The following is a 16,488-nucleotide window of genomic DNA, read 5'->3' as shown; positions in this document are numbered from 1 at the left end:
GGCGTGAGCCACCAGCACCCGGCCTTAAATAATTCTTTGAAAGTTTGAACTTTGAAGCGCATTCAAGTCTCCTTTATATACATTGTTCTTCATGGTAAGAATTCTGAGTACCTACTGAAATGTTTTGGGCCCAGAATACTCTTCAGGATGGTTGTTCTGCCTCTGGGAGTACCTGAGTTTGAACTCATGGCTTGTGCTTGCTAGGCAAGTAAGTACTCTTCTACTTGAGTCATGCTTCCCGATCACTTTTTGCTTATTTTTCAGATAGGATCTTTTGTTTTTGTCTGAGGTCAACCTAGGCTTTGATCCTCCTATTTATTATACCTCCTATGTAAGTAAGATCGTAGCTAAACATCACCGTGTCAGGCTTATTGGTTAAGATGCTATCTCTGATTATTCAACTGAAAGGGGCCATAACTGGCCATAGGAAAGAGGTTGCAATGGACACACGGTAGTTGTGTGATAAAAAAAAAAAATCTGTTGATGAATGATGAACATATGCATATGTGTGTCTGTGTATAGAAATCAATGTGTGTTATTGATGGAGATACATTGCCAGTGTCTAAGCTGTGACAGAAAATAGTTACGATTTCACCCCTTTTCGAGAATGCATTTTTGTATCTCACACAAACTGCCTTAATGTCTAAATGGACCTTAATAACAAACAGGCTGAAGGAATTCTCTTTGCTAGTAAAGTTGTTGCAAGTTCAGAAGATCAGCCACTAACCTAAGGCCACTGAAATAGCCCATCTTTGGGCTCTCTTAAAGAGGCATGAGGAGAGCAGAAAGCTTTCTGCTTTGTGTGCCAAGATTTCATTCTACACAAATGGCTTTCCATGCATTCCATCTGTGGCTGAGTGTTTGTTCTTCCTTTAGCAATTCTTACACACACCAAGAGCTTTTAAAATTAATCTGCCAAACAACTGCCTCAAAAACAAGGTATAGAATTATGTGCTGATAGAAATATATGTTTCACATGGTTTTTATTATATATGCAAATGCACATATGATTAAATCAGCAGTCATACAAAATTATGTGCACAAAACCCAAAAATAATTTGTATTCTGTCAGGAACTGTCATAGTAAATGCCTAACATTATACCTCAGGTACTTTGACAGACTGGAAAGAAAGGAAATTCTTTAAACAATGTTCAGTTTGGGTTCAATGTATAGATTTTGGCTTTATTTTAATCATTTCATAATAGAAAGAGACATGGTATTATCTAAAGCAAAAGGTTACAAATTTTGTTCTTATTTACTGTGTAAAAATCAGAAAAGCTCTTGGTTTTTCCCCCTGGTTGTGTTTCTTTCCTCTTTTATTATACACCCTACAACAGCCAGCATCATAGGATTTGTGTATAGAAAGCATCCTTACTACAGGTGAATGAACACACTTTTAAAATAATTTTCTAAGACTAAAGTTCAAATGCCTAAGAGAGGGGATGGAATCTGAAGCAGTAATACAAAGGTACTGAGGGCCAGTGATATTGTGTGTACTTTCAAATTATCAGCATAGCTTGAGGTGCAAAAAATAAGCAAGGAAAGCATCACCCACATCTTAACTGCAGGATTTCCAGACCTCTCATTCACCTGCCCTGGTGTAGCTAAAGCAGATTAAAGAAAAGCAGTAGAGTAAGAATCAGTGTAAAAGGTAAAGAGCATTGAAGTGGAAGTCAAGAACTTCAGCTTTCCAGCCCAATTTTGCCCCCTATATAACTCTATATCTTGAAGAAAGTAAACAAGAATCCCTATGTCTTATCTTCCTGGACCGTGAAAATACCATTGCCAATAAAAAGCAGTAACATTGGTATGATGTGAGAACTCTGGCAAAAATAATGTTGTATATTTACCATATGATTTCCTCTTCTTGAGAATTTTTTTTTCTTTTTTGGGGGGGTGGGAGAGGGGCAGGTCTTGGAGTTTCAACTCAGGGCCTAAGTCCTGTCCCTGAGTATTTTTTTACTTCTAGTCTAGTGCTTTACCACTTGAGCCACAGTTCTACTTCTGATGTTGTTGTTGTTGTTGTTGCTGTTGTTTGCTGCTTAATTGGAAATAAAAGTCTCACAGACTTTGCTACCAGGGCTGGCTTCAAACTGCTATCCTCAGATCTTGGCCTCCCAAGTAGCTAGCAATACAGGCATGAGCCACCAGTTCCTGGGCAGGGATTCTTAAATATTCCATTTCCCTAGCCTGCCATGCAGATAGGCTGGATGCTAACTTTCCTGAATTCTGACCACTGGGACAAGCAGTAGTGACATGTCATTCCCATTATTTATAAGTACATGTTTTAAGATAACTCAGTTCTCTGTCACTGTCTCTGTCTCTCTCTCTGTCTCTCTCTCTCTCTCTCTGAACTCTGTGATACCCTTTGTAGCCATGTATCACATTCTTTAAGCTAGAAGACACAGAAACAGCCTGGGTCTCTGTCACTATCTGTACAACAGACAGATTAAGAAAGCTGACAATCCTATCTACACTGAAATGGGAGCAAGATGTGAATCATATTTTCTTATAGCATATTATTTTGTTTTATTTGTTGTCATAACATTATATAGCCTATTCTGACTAACAAAGACAAATGAGAAAAGAGAATTTGCCAGTGCATGTATTTTTTTCAATATGCGGAACAGCTATGAAGATAGTTCTAGTAGTAAAACTAGAAAGCTTATAAAAATTATTAGAACTTCAAAGATCTCTATCATTACTTTAAAAGGTCCCTGGAAACCAGAATTTAGTCATTTATTATCAGCTGTATAAACCCTTAAGAAATTAGCATGTGTCTGTGATTATCCTTAACATATATAAGAAGTGTAGGCAAATTGCCAACATTCTCAAGCATTTTAACAGAATGACTAAGTGGATGGGACCACACCACCATGTCTATTACTGCAGACTACAAACAATAAAACTGAGGTAATAGGGATACAGGTGGACCCATTGCAACAATGAGATGTACAAGACATTACGTCAAAAAATGAACTTTACAACTTTGGCCGGAGGGTGGGTAAGGGGAAAGAGGGGGGTGACGTGAGGAGGGAGATGGGAAGAGATGGGAAAGGAAAACAAAGGAGGAGGCAACAATGCTTGATAAAAAATGTACTCATTACCTTGCCCATGTAATTGTAACCCCTCTGTATGGTATTTTCACAATTAAAAAAAAAAAAAGAAAACACTGAACTAGAAAAACAATGTGAATGTATATGAAACAAGCTATATGAAAAGTCTACATGTGTAGTTAGTATTAAAGAAAAGTATATAGAAAATAGTCTTCTTTGAATAAAAGGCTCAAAATGTTTTATGGGTCTGCACCAAAATCAGAGTCAGTAACAATAAAAAAGCTTAGATTCCAACTTAGATAAATACAAATATAAATAACTGAATAAATATATTTTTTAAAAAACTGAGGTAATAGAATGCATGACCTCATGGGGCGCTAGTGGCTCATTCCTGTAATCTGAGCTACTCAGGAGGCTGAGATCTGATGATCCAGGTGCACAGCCAGCCTGGGCAAACAAAAATAAGAGATTCTTATCTTCAATTAACAAACAAAAAGCCAGAAATGGAGGTGTGTGTGGCTCAAGTATAGATGCCAATCTTGAATGAGAAAGTAACGTGAGAGTGTACAATCCTGAGTTCAAGCCCTGTATCACTGCACACACACACACACACACACACACACACACACACACACACACACACACACACACACAATTGATCTGTATTCCAAAGATAAAATATTTGCACCAATGTCAAGTAATTCTTGTGCTTCAGAATCAGAACTTAGATTACAGTAGTGACCATTCTTTCCAGACACTTCTTGGCATAGTAACACCCAAAAGAGAATAATGAAGTGAAAATTTTTATGTATCATACAGTTTTATATATAGGGTTTTGTCAGATTTCACAATCAAGTATGGTAGTACATATAGAACTTGAGAGAAAGCCCTGAGAACCTGAAGATGTCACTTAAAGCTCAATTATTATTTTTGTGTGTGGTGTCAAATTTTCTTGATCAAATTGTATGATAGAATTATTCACTGTAGAATTCCTGAAGTGATATTCATCTAATTCAATAGAACAAGTTGATTAAATCCAAGAGCAATGCACGAATTTAAGCACTCCTTATTGGATGATTATTTCTTGTTATTTCGTAAAAATCACTGACAGGACTAGAAAGATTTGTCCTAGAATCCAAAGTTCAAAATTCTGAGTTTGGTAGCATATACCTATAAGCACATATCTATCTCCCCTTTGTGAAGCATAGATGGGAAGAACATAGTTTGAGGCCAACCCAGGGCAGAAACTTAAGGAGACCCCAATTTCAACAACAAATCAGACATAGCAATATAGATATACTGGAGGTAGAAATAGGAGGATTGCAGCCCAGATCCAGCCCCAAGAAAAAGCATGAGGCCCTTGCTGACAAATAAAATAAAGCAAAAAGTATCAGGTGCATGGCTCAAGTTGGTAGAGTACATAAGTCCTAAAATCAAGTGCCCATACTGCATATATGAAAATAAACACACACATACATATGATTTTAAAAAACTGGTGCAGAGACAAATAAAAATATTCCTTAAATTTAATTTTTAAATGTAGCTTTCCCAAAACCAAGCTTGTATTTCAGAACACTCTTAACAACTCTAGAAGTATATAATGAATTTAAACCTGTCAATGACTTACTTTACTGAGAGAAATCAAACCATCTTAAATACCTGTAATTTATCTTCATGTTGGGACTAAATTACTAATTTTAGAATTCAGGAATTAGAAATTATGGCAAAGCTAGCAAAATCAGCCATCTGGAGGAGGGCAATAAATTATATACTTCAGATAACGGAAAACTAAAGTGGCCTACTTCTGAAGGTTTTACCATTGCTGAAAATTCATGATGTCTCCCTTCACATAGGATAGAAGAACTACACAGATCAACCCAGTCACTGGAACCAGTTCTGCATACACCAACTATGCATATATACAGACAAAAAGCAGGGGGCCACTTAAAAGCAATCACCATGGTCTGCATCAGGGCTGCTGTGTATCTCAGCCTTCATTCCCACTTTTCTCCTTAGCGAACATAACACCAACTTCTCCTTTCCTTTCCTTTATTTTTTTAATTTTAATTTTAATTTTTTGTGAACATACTGTACAGAGGGGTTACAATTACATGGGCAAGATAATGAGTACATTTCTTACTAAGCATTGCAGCCTCCTCCTTTGTTTACCCTTCACATCCCTTCCCAGCCTCCCCCCCTCCTTTATTTTTTTTAAATGAGCATATTGCTTCCTACAAACAAAAACTATGACAGGAATAAATATTTGCTCAAGTTCAAGGTTACTCTTGTATTCCAGGGAAATCTGGAAAACAGACTCTCCTTAGAGAGGGGGTACCCACAATTTTTCACCTTTCCTACTCTTCTTATCGTGCACTATATCCTTGATGGCTAGAGTGCCAGCAGCCCTCATAATTCTCTAAGGTAGAAGGCATACAATAGGAGGGAATCACAGAAAAGTAAAAGTATTATGCCATGGATGGGTGCCATGGTAAGAACTCTGCAGCAGGTGACACCACAGAATTAATGACCAATCATTCCGATCTCTCTCTCTAGACTTCTTTTACGCAATTATGTTTTAATGTCTTTTAGCCTACATTTTTTATTACAAGCGGCTTAAGTGATTTTTAACTAACATAATTAGTCAAGTCACATTTTAAAAATAAGCAAAAGCAATAAATTAATTGTCTTGCTTAATTTGTCTGTTTTTATAACTTGATTAACGTGTCTATGTAGTCTCAATTTAAACCTTCCTTTATGGCAGTGACAGTATTAATCAGGTTTCTTAAAAATACTAATATTGTCCTATAAGAAAATCACCACTATGGACAATTTGTTTTAACAGTAATTTCCTCGTGAATTATGAGGAACTTAGAGAGGAAAATTACTTGAAATCCACCTTCAAAAGGAAGTATTTCCTTTTAAGTTCCTACAAAAACAAGAGACAACAAGCAAAATCATGATTTTACTTATTTTTTAATAAAAGATCTTGAAGATTTTGCTTGTTATTTTATAAAATAATTTAAGAGAGAAGAAAAGACACATCTATTAATCCCCCATATAATATTGCATAGCAATTGCATTTTTAAAGGAAAGGGTTGAGGATACAAGGTAAATTTTTCCTGATGCTCACACAAGTCTGACTTCAAATCCTTCACCCTTTGTTGTAGAACATAGGATACTATGAAGAGAAATTTCTAGGAAATGGAGCTGTGGCTCAAGTGGTAGAGCGCTCACCTTAAGCTGATGAGCACAGGGACAGCGCCCAAGCCCAGAGTTCAAGCTCCACGACCAAACCCCCCCCCCCCCCCGGCAAAAAAAGAGCAATTTCTAGTTTAAACTTTCTATTATCCCTGCTCCCAAGATCCTACTGAAAAATCAATTGATAGTATAGAGAAGCAATGATTAAAATTCTAATTTCTAAATAATAATGTCACTAAAACCTAAGGTTATGAAAACTTCTGCACAGTTCTGCACAGTTTTACACAGTTCCCCTTCTTTGAGATGTGTGTGTGTGTGTGTGTGTGTGTGTGTGTGTGTGTGTGTGTGTGTGTGTGTACAGTGAAGACAAGAACAAGACAGTAAGGGAAAGAAGAAAAGAGAGAGGTAATGATGGGCCAAACTTATTCATACCCATTAGGACCTTGTACTTTTTTTAAAGAACCTATTTATTATGTAATTTTTAATCCCCTACCATATATTCCAGGGTCTACAAATGCATTGGTCTGGTCTAGGGATGTGGCTTAGTGGTAGAGTGCTTGCGTAGAACTCATGAAACCCTGGGTTCCATTCCTCAGCACCACATAAACAGAAAAAGCCGCAAGTGGTACTATGGCTCAAAAGAAGCACAAGAATCAGTGCCCAGGCCCTGAGTTCAAGCCGCAGGACTGGCAAAAAGAAAAAATTCATCTTTCTAACCTACAAAGCCAATATAATTAGTTATGCGATTTATACTAGAAAGATTCACAGTAAAGAAATCTCCCTTCTCACCTTGATCACTGTTCTCTTCCAGCTCAAGCCACACTCCCCCAAAAGTGTCAATATTAAAATCTTTATTTTGCAAATAAGTAGGTGCTATATTAAGTGCTCTGGCTATAAAATGTTATGGAAAGAAAAACATAACCCACAAATGTATTTTCAGAATTCCTTTTGGAAGTGACTATCACCCACCAAATATATGTTCAACTCAATAGATCAGAGCTCCTGCATCTTATGCCAATCATACAGATACAGAGTTTGACAAGAAAAAAAAAGTATTGAACGTATTTTAAGGCAGTGAAAAATAATATTTAGACAAACTGAAGATCTTTCTATCATAACTACTTCCTGGAATGTAATTATTTTTGCAATTCATAGCCACAACAAGAATGAGTTTCTTCAACCTGATTATTTTATGGTATAATAAAACTGTAATTTAAGTTAAATAATGTCAGGACTTACCACCACCTCCTCCAAGAAGACTGGCATTTGCTGTTTAAAAGAAAAGAAAAAACAATGAGTAATCTATACAATATATGAAATGCAAGAATAGTTAAAGAAAATAACTAGTAATGATTATGCATCTCATATAAATACAGAAAAAATGTCTTTTCATATAATGACAGTCTCTATTACAATCTGTGGTAGCATGAAAATTAAGATATTTAACTATTTTTCTTTTCCCTTCAGTACTTTTATCATATGTTGTGCTCTAAGAAAATTAAGGATGCATTGAGATTTTTTTTTTTTTTTACAAATAGTGTGTGCCTTTAATACCTTACTGTAGTCAACACAGGAGGACATATAGACAAAAGATATCAAAAACAGCAACAAAATCAGAATTAGACTAAGTGAACTTAATAGACAACTATAGAATATTACACCCAATAGTTACAGAATATCTCACTTTCTACAAAATAAATGACTTCTTAGTATATTACTCGTCTTAATGAACACAATACAATTGAAATGATTTTTTGTATTTTGTCAGATCACATAGAATAAAACTAGAAGTTAATAACAAGAGAAAACAGGAAATATACAAATACATGGAGGCTGAAAAATTTACTCTGTGTGTGTTTGCATGTGCTCACGTGCGTGTGTGTGCACACGAGAGATTCTCTTATTCTCCCTCTATATCTAATTTAATCTTCTGAGTGTTCCATTTTATCCAGTAGAGATAGAAAAATGTTATTTAGGTAATGTTGTGATTTCAAAGAACATAACAGAAAAATATAGTGATAATCTAAATTAAATACCATCAAACTATCTTGAAATATTTTGCAATAAGATAACTCAAGCTTAAATAGTAACAGGTTTATTATTTTTTGTATTGTCTTTTTATTTGGGGCAAAGAAATCAGTACTAAACATTCTTATTTATACAAAATGTAGCCCATATATTCATAGAATCCTTATAAGAACAAGAAAATTCCATTTGGACTTCATTTAAGAAATCAAATTTTCTGAAGAATCTACGGCAAATTTTTGATAATATGTTATCATGCAAGTATTAAACAATATGATATTTATTTAAATGAGTAGAAAATGGAATTCAATATATACTCTTCTGAGCTTTATTCCACAAAATTCTTATGTATCTCAGTATATATTATTTTATGACACTTAGAAAATCCTGCAGCAATAACCAGTATAGTCTAGGATAAGCAGAAGAAGTAAAAAGCTATATACATATGACCATATAAGCTGATGTTAAGCAAAATGAACCCCAAGATAGGACACAAGAGATTTTATCTTTCTTTCTGTTCTTGTTAATGCACTTATAATGTACTATGTGATTTTTTTTTTGTTTCTTTGTATGTTCTTTCCCCATGATATAACCCCTGTTGTCACTGTATTTGATTCCGGTGTCCTGCATCTTATATATACATTTTTCTAATTTGGGGAGGGGAAATAACAAAATGCTAAATAAGGATACAGGATGACCCATTGTAACAATGAAATATACAAGACACTTTGTTGAAAATGAATTTTACAACTTTAAGGGGGGAGGATGAAGGAGGAGGAGTTGAGGAGGTGGGGAGGAAAGGATGGTAGGGGAAAAACAAAGTGGGAAGTAACAACACTCGATAGGAAATGGACTCAGTACCTTGCTCATGTAACTGTAATCCCTTGTACAGTATCTTTACAATAATTTATATAAAGAGAAACCTGCAGCAGTATTTGCAAAGTATGTAGTAACAGAGATCTCCGATTTTTGCAGAATAAAGTTAATTAACAAAAAAGTAAATAAATCAAGGAAAAGGAGTGAAGGTCTTTTACTCAAATTTTTGTGTGCTTTCCTTGGGCCATGTATTGCCATAATTTAAGAGGAGCAAATATCAGAGCTAATGATTCGATCAAATAAATAATGGATCATTTGAAGAACAAATGCCCATATTCATGGCTCCATTAGGTTAAATATATGACAGTTTGCTGATTATTACAACATTAAAAGAATATCATAAAAATGCATAGAGAGCAAATGCCCTTGGAAGTTTTTTTCAATATGTCAATATTACAGCATCAAATCTGATCTCATGTAATATTCAAACTACAGAGCTCTTTAATTGCTTCTCATGTCCCCTGCTCAGTGCTTTCTTCAAAGAAATGAGCAGAGCAGCAGTGCCACCAATCAATCAGAAAGAAAATTCAACTCTGATGTCATAAAATCACCTGCCACCCTACTACTTGAATCTCCAGATCTCTCAGAGTTTATAATAAAAATATGCATTAATATTTAACCCAAACTTAACATGCCCCCAAATTAAGCCTTCCGATGATTCAACAGGTAACTTGATACAGAAGCCTAAAGACAGATACTGAAAATTCTAATTGTTCTCATAACTTTTGGTGATTGAGAGAAATTTTTTGGTCAACCCATGTATCTTTGGCTAATCCAAACACTTCTAAAAATCTGAGCTCCATGCATTTATAAAACCACATGGTATTTCCCACAGCTGCTGATTTTTTATTTTCATATTTGACAGAGAACTGCTTTCTTGTCTATGGGTTTTCCATGTCCCCAAGACTCCATCTGTTGTCTTTCAATTTTCACATATTCATTCATAATGAAAAAAAATATTCCCAACAACAAACAAAGGCAATAATAAATAGTAGCTTCTACTCAAAGTACCATGCCCAGGGGCACAATAACACAATATACTCTATTTTCATCCAGTATTTTGCTCAATAAATATAGAGGCTTGCTGTTTAGACAGCACAGCCCAAGGCCCATCTGTTTAAACAGGCACTTGTCCAATATATGTGGGTGGATAAGTGGGAGTAGGTATAAGAAGCAGAATTCCAGGCCTGGCCTACCATCAAGTCAGTCTTACGTCAAATATGCATTTGTACCTAGATAATTGTATCTGTAACATAAATGTCAAAGCAATTTTCTCAGAAAAGGTGATCAAAATAGACAAAGTGAATTCGTATTTGTTTGATGATTATCTAACACTTAGTGATCTGGTGGATTAGTATTTCTTCCTTCATAAGAAAATGAAAATATTTCTGTGTGTCTAACATTAAGTCATTTAATTCCTACTTTATTATTTGTAATAAATTGACATATATTCCAATTAGATAGGAAGTTCGTTGAGGACAAGGGCTGAACTTAGTTTGATCAGCATCTAGTAAGCTCCCAATAATATGCTTCTTAATAGTAAGATAATTATAAATCAAGTCAATTCTTTTTCAGCACAAGAGATACTTGCTGAAATGCAAGAAAAGAATTGAACCCTACTTATTCTATAAAATCTATTTATTCTATTAAAAATTCTTGAAATTTGCTTGAAATGCTGTGATTAAAATGTATGAAATGGCTGGGTGCCAGTGGCTCACACCTGTAATCTTAGCTACTTAGGAGGCTGAGATCTGAGGATTGCGGTTCAAAACCAGCCTGGGCAGGAAAGTCCTTGAGACTCTTATTTCCAATAAACCATTAGAAAACCAGAAGTGGTGTTATGGCTCAAGAGGTAGAGCACTCACCTTGAGCTGAAGAGTGCAGGGACAGCGCATAAGCCCAGAGTTCAAGCCCCATGACCCACAAAAAAACAAAAATGTATGAAATATACTTACTGTACTTATATTCCTATCAAATTACTTGCTAAAAGGAATAATGAACTTGCTTTGTGTTTGTCCTAGAGTTTCAGACAGGAAGTAAAGGAGAAATTAAAAAAAAACTTTGATGATGATAAATATGATGGCTCTAAAATAACATTTAAAAAATCTCTTCTGTAAGCATGCTTAATAACCAACACTGGATTCATATCTCTATGAAATGCCTCTTTTATTAGCAGGGAAGGAGGAGAAGAGTCAAGTTAAAATAATTGCTTTAAAGATTGAACAACTGGAAAATTAAAAGAATCCATCACAACTTAATGAATCTCTGTTTTGTAACCTTTCCCTCCATCAAATAGCTTCACTCAATAAGATGAACAGTTTCACTTACAGAAGGAAAATATTGAACAGGAAATAGGAAACAATGCTATCTGAGATTAATTTTACGCTGGTAAATATGGAGAATTTATTTCTAATACCAAAAACAAGTTATTAAAAAATTTTAAACTTTATGAGAATTGTTTCTTCCATTGAATTCAACTTAAATGTTTTTAAGTTTTAATATCTATAGGCATAAATTCACATTTAATATACTAGAACAAATAAACTAAATATGTCCTAGGTATCTCTTCCTTGGAATAATTTGCCTAAGTGAAAAGTAACCATGGCAGCTGTCAATAATATATAATTTTACATTTTTCAAAATACAAACAGAATACTATAATAATTTTTTCTATTAAAAATCTCTTATTTTCTTTTGGGGGAGGGGAATCCGGTCGTGGGGCCTGAACTCTGGGCCTGGGCACTGTCCCTCAGCTCTTCAGCTCAAGGCTAGTGCTCTACCACTTGAGCCACAGCGCCTCTTCCGGCTTTTTTCTTTTTGCTTATGTGGTGCTGAGGAATCGAATTCAGGGCCTCATGCATGCAAGGTAAGCACTCTACCACTGAGCCACCTTCCCAGCCTTTAAGTTATCTTCTATGTGCATATTTGCTTTATAATAGCATTATGAAAAAAATAAACTAAAAATAAAATACCAAAGAAGATAATCAACTTTATGATTCTAATAATAAAAATATTATTATATACAATACATAATCACACATTACTAGAATCACACATAACTGGTTTTAATATTAATAGTAATACCAAGCAAAGCTGCAATGTCTGAGATACCTGAAACACTTGGTCTCCTAAGGTCTTAAAATTTGTTCTCATCTATATATAAATACTGGAGGAATATTGAAATCGTAGTCATGCACATTTTATTTTGTTGTAATGTATTGGTGCTAGTACTAGGACTTCAAATCAGGGTCTGGGCATTGTCCCTTACCTTTTTAACTCAAGAATGGCACTCTACGCTTGAGCCACAGCTCCATTTCTGTCTTGTTGGTGAATAAATGGAAATAAGGTATCATGGGCTTTGCTGTTCTGGCTGGCTTCAAATAACAGTCCTCAGATCTCAGCCTCCAGAGCTCAGGATTACAGACATGAGCCACCAGCACCTGGCTTAAACCCTTTATTTTAATTTGCTTTACTAAACAATTTGGTGATTTTCACAACACATCTTTAAAGATACTATTTATCATCTCACATCAAAAAAATGCAGAATCAGTAGGGAACAGGAAACAGGTTTTATACTAGTCTGATTCATTAATTAAAAGAGCCTCTAATGTGAGAAAGAGCCTGAGGCATAAATCTACATCTATACCCCCTGGCAAAAGCACAATGCTGGTCATGACCAGAGTGGGCTAGGAAATGCTACAATGGCAGCCCCCATTCATGAGTTCCAATCTCTAGGTCAGCTGACTTCTCTCAGGATTGACTGTTGTTGATGCAATGAAATTCTTTGGAAAAGCCTTTTAAAAAGCTCAACAGCTAAACAAAATGTGCCAATTTTTATTCTTTAACATTTCTAATAGCTCTTATATGAGCCAAACTAACATGATAAGTTTTTGAAATGTTTTTATTCTACTCACTAATTAATTTCTTTTCTTTTCTTTTTTCTTTTTTTTTTGTCAGTTGTGGGGCTTGAACTCTGGGCCTGGGCACTGTCCCTTAGTGCTTCAACTCAAGGCTAGTGCCTTGAGCCACAGCACCACTTCCATTTTTCTGGTGGTTTATTGGAGATAAGAGAGTCTCATGGACTTTCCTGCCTGGGCTGGCTTGTACCACAATCCTCAGATCTCAGCCTCCTAGGATCACAAGTGTGAGCCACCAGCACCTGGCTTGACTATTGCAATCCCAATTCATTTCCACTTCACCCAAGACTACCTTTTCAAACAAGCAACCGTCTAGGAGACTGGTCTTTAAACTATTTGTTCAGGATTTTCGTTTGCTATTTTCAACATAAAGAAAATTATACTTGTTTTCATGTTAACAGAATTCTGACCACCTAGTTCTGTTTACCTATTCTGCTTTCTTATTACAATAGAACATAAGAGATGTCAAAATTATTGTTGACAACAGCCTTCCCAGTTTTACTTAAAACACCAATTTCATTCACAACAGGTTATCTCCAAAGATACAAAAACTAAAATATCACCCTTTTACACAGCACATCTTGTATTCCCTATATGCTTTGAAACTCCAAGTAGGAAGTGTTAACAAGTCTAAGTAAAAATCCCAAGCACGTGCTTGACTCTGGAGCCGCTTTATGTAGAAAAGAACTATCTCAACTGGCAGCTGTGGAAATACAATCTGCAAAGATAAATCCAGCCATCAGCATGGCAGCAGTCCATTGTCAGTGCTTTTCTAGATTTACATCTAAAAAAAAAAAATCAATAGAATGCCACAGGTTTTGGGCAACTGGGTAGCAGCACAATTTCTTATAAAACTGACAGAGAATATTAAGAACAGGTTTAAGTGTTTCACGTGTAGAAAGCAGGTATAAACATGTGATTAATACTTTACATTGCATACTTAGAGCAGAATTCAAAGAAACCATTGATTATCCCAGGAGCTGTGACTCACCATGAAGCCAAAAATAGAACACAATGTCTCCTACTGTTGATAAGTAAGTGAAAAGGCATCAGGAATTGGAAGAGTTACTTTGGGTTATTAACAAATAGAACAAAACCGAATTACTGTGGTTGGTATACAAGGGAGGAGCTAGATCTGCCTGCAATGTTCAGTAACTGGCCTAGGATCAGAACTAGGAGTTCTTAGAACCACAGTTCTAAGTTGGATGCCTGGATTCATAATTCTTTCTCTGTCGCTCTCTCTCTCTCTCTCTCTCTCTCTCTCTTTCTCTGGTACTAGGCCTTGTACTCAAAGTCTCAGGCTCTCATTTGGCTTTTTGTGCTCATAGCTAGCACTTTACTTCTTGAGCCACACCTAAGGTTCCAGCTTTTTGCTAATGAATTGGAGATAAGAGACTCTCAGATTTCTTTGCCCAGCCTGGCTTCGAATTACAATTCTCAGATATTCATATCCTGAGTGCATTATAGGCACAAGCCATCAACTCCTAGTTTTAATACCAATTCTTAATTTGTAAATATCTACATATGTATATATGTATATACAAATATATATTACCAGAAACCATATCAAAATATGATTACAGAGCACAGCAGGCATGGGCTCTATTAAATGCCCCTCTATGGAAGATCACCTAAGATAATTATAAAAGGTAACTAAAGCACTAGCAGGCAGTTCTTAAAGGGCCATAATGCCACGTACCTTACGCAATATCAGAAAAATCAACAGGAGGTCCTCCACGCCAGTATCGTCCATCTTAACAGAATATTCAGGATCAATTTTAATTGTGATAATGATGTGATACTGGCTCAGTTACAAAAATGAGTTTACCTAGGTAACCAAATCTGGGGCTTTCCAAAGAGTGAACAGGCATGCCTAAATAGGAGGAAAATAAATGCACATGAATATTAGCTTCGTAGTTGTGATGATACATGAAGCTTGAACAGCAGTTTTAACTTGTCTGACAAGAAAGGTTTTGAATACAAACCAATTTTCAATTAGAAAGATGGGAGGCATGCTTATCTGAGGGAATATGATACACTTTTAGCCTGATTAAAACGTAAGTCTGAACATGCTCTTATATACACACTTCTTAAGAAGGCCGGATAATTCTTTTCAATAAAATCAGTCAGTGCCTTTGAAAAAGTAACCTATTTAACATGGTTCCTGTGTTTCATCTTCCTTATATTACAGATTCTTCATTACTCTCAACAATGAAATAGCTAGAAGAGTTTTGCAAAGATTTATTTTAGATTACACTGTAATTTAAACAAATAAGCGAAAAGAATAATTCTCAATCATAGTTAATAGACATGAAAATTAAGATGCAAAGAACCTCAAAGAAAAAGGACTTGGGGCTCAGAAAAATGCATTGGATGGATCCCTTGAGAACAATTATTAAACTGTAAAATTCATGAAAACTGAGTCTCTGTTCATTGGCATCAACAGTGCTATGTATGATTCTTGGCACAGAGTAGGTACTGACTAGTTGCTAAATACGCAATAGAGGATTGAATAGAAGACAGGTAATGAGAGAGAGCGAGAAAGAGAAGAAAAGGCAAGTTTGGGGGACAGGAGAGAGGGATACTTTAATTGGTAATAATGTGTTCACATTTTTTTTGTCTGTACTAGGGTTTGAAGTCAGGAACCCATGCTTACTCGGCTTGTTTGTTCAGCTTGGGTTTGACAACTTGACTCATACTTCCAGCTCTGCTTTTTGGAGGTTATTTTGTAGATAAGAGTCTGACAGACTTTACTTCAGGATTATAATAGCAAGCCACTGGCACCTGGTTCTGACTCTTTTAACCTACCATTCCCATCCACACTTCTCCCCATGTTCATAAGTGAATATATACATATTGAGGCTCCTGGGAATGATGACAAGAATTCAACTGTCTGCCCTACAATATATTTTTCTCACTTATTTCATAATTCTAACACTGTAATTTTTCAGAGTTTGAGGGCAATTATCCTTATTATTATTTAAGAGTTCTTAGGTTGTTTCTAGTTTTGCCATTAGATATGGATAATGCTGTAGTAAAACTAATTATGTGTGTCTACATATTAGTGTTTCTATCCTACAAAATAAATTGTTTAAATGTGTATGAGTAACAAAGTATACACATCTTTATGAAATATATATATTAAATTGTATATGTTGGTTGGATATGAAATGTATATGTTGACTGGAATCATGCCTATAATTCCAGCCACTTAGAGGACAAGTATTAGGATCATGGTTTCAGGCCCAAGCAAAAAGTTAGTACAACTTCCACCTCAATTAATAAGTTGGGTGTGGTGTGAGCACTGTGATCCAAGCTACATAGGTAAAAGGATCAAGGTCTGAGGCCAGCTTGTGAAAAAATATTAATATTAAAAAATTTTTATCTAAGAAACTATTTAAGCAAAGAAGGCTAA

The 16,488-nt window shown here is 35.4% G+C and overlaps 1 protein-coding gene across 1 annotated transcript in view; it reads right to left on the bottom strand.

The window, feature by feature from the left end:
- Macrod2 (mono-ADP ribosylhydrolase 2) overlaps window positions 1-16,488 on the bottom strand; it is a 1,713,649-nt gene that overhangs the window by 1,334,677 nt on the left and 362,484 nt on the right. The window contains exon 4 of the mRNA XM_042666421.1: window positions 7,495-7,524. Coding sequence (XP_042522355.1) covers window positions 7,495-7,524 — 30 coding nt within the window. The remainder of the gene's footprint in view (window positions 1-7,494; window positions 7,525-16,488) is intronic.

This window comes from Dipodomys spectabilis, unplaced genomic scaffold (assembly GCF_019054845.1).
Source record: "Dipodomys spectabilis isolate Male_0828 unplaced genomic scaffold, ASM1905484v1 ptg000365l, whole genome shotgun sequence".
In the NCBI taxonomy this organism is placed as follows: Eukaryota; Metazoa; Chordata; class Mammalia; order Rodentia; family Heteromyidae; genus Dipodomys; species Dipodomys spectabilis.
The sequence above is the reverse complement of the archived record's forward strand: the minus strand, read 5'-3'. Positions and strand labels throughout refer to the sequence as shown.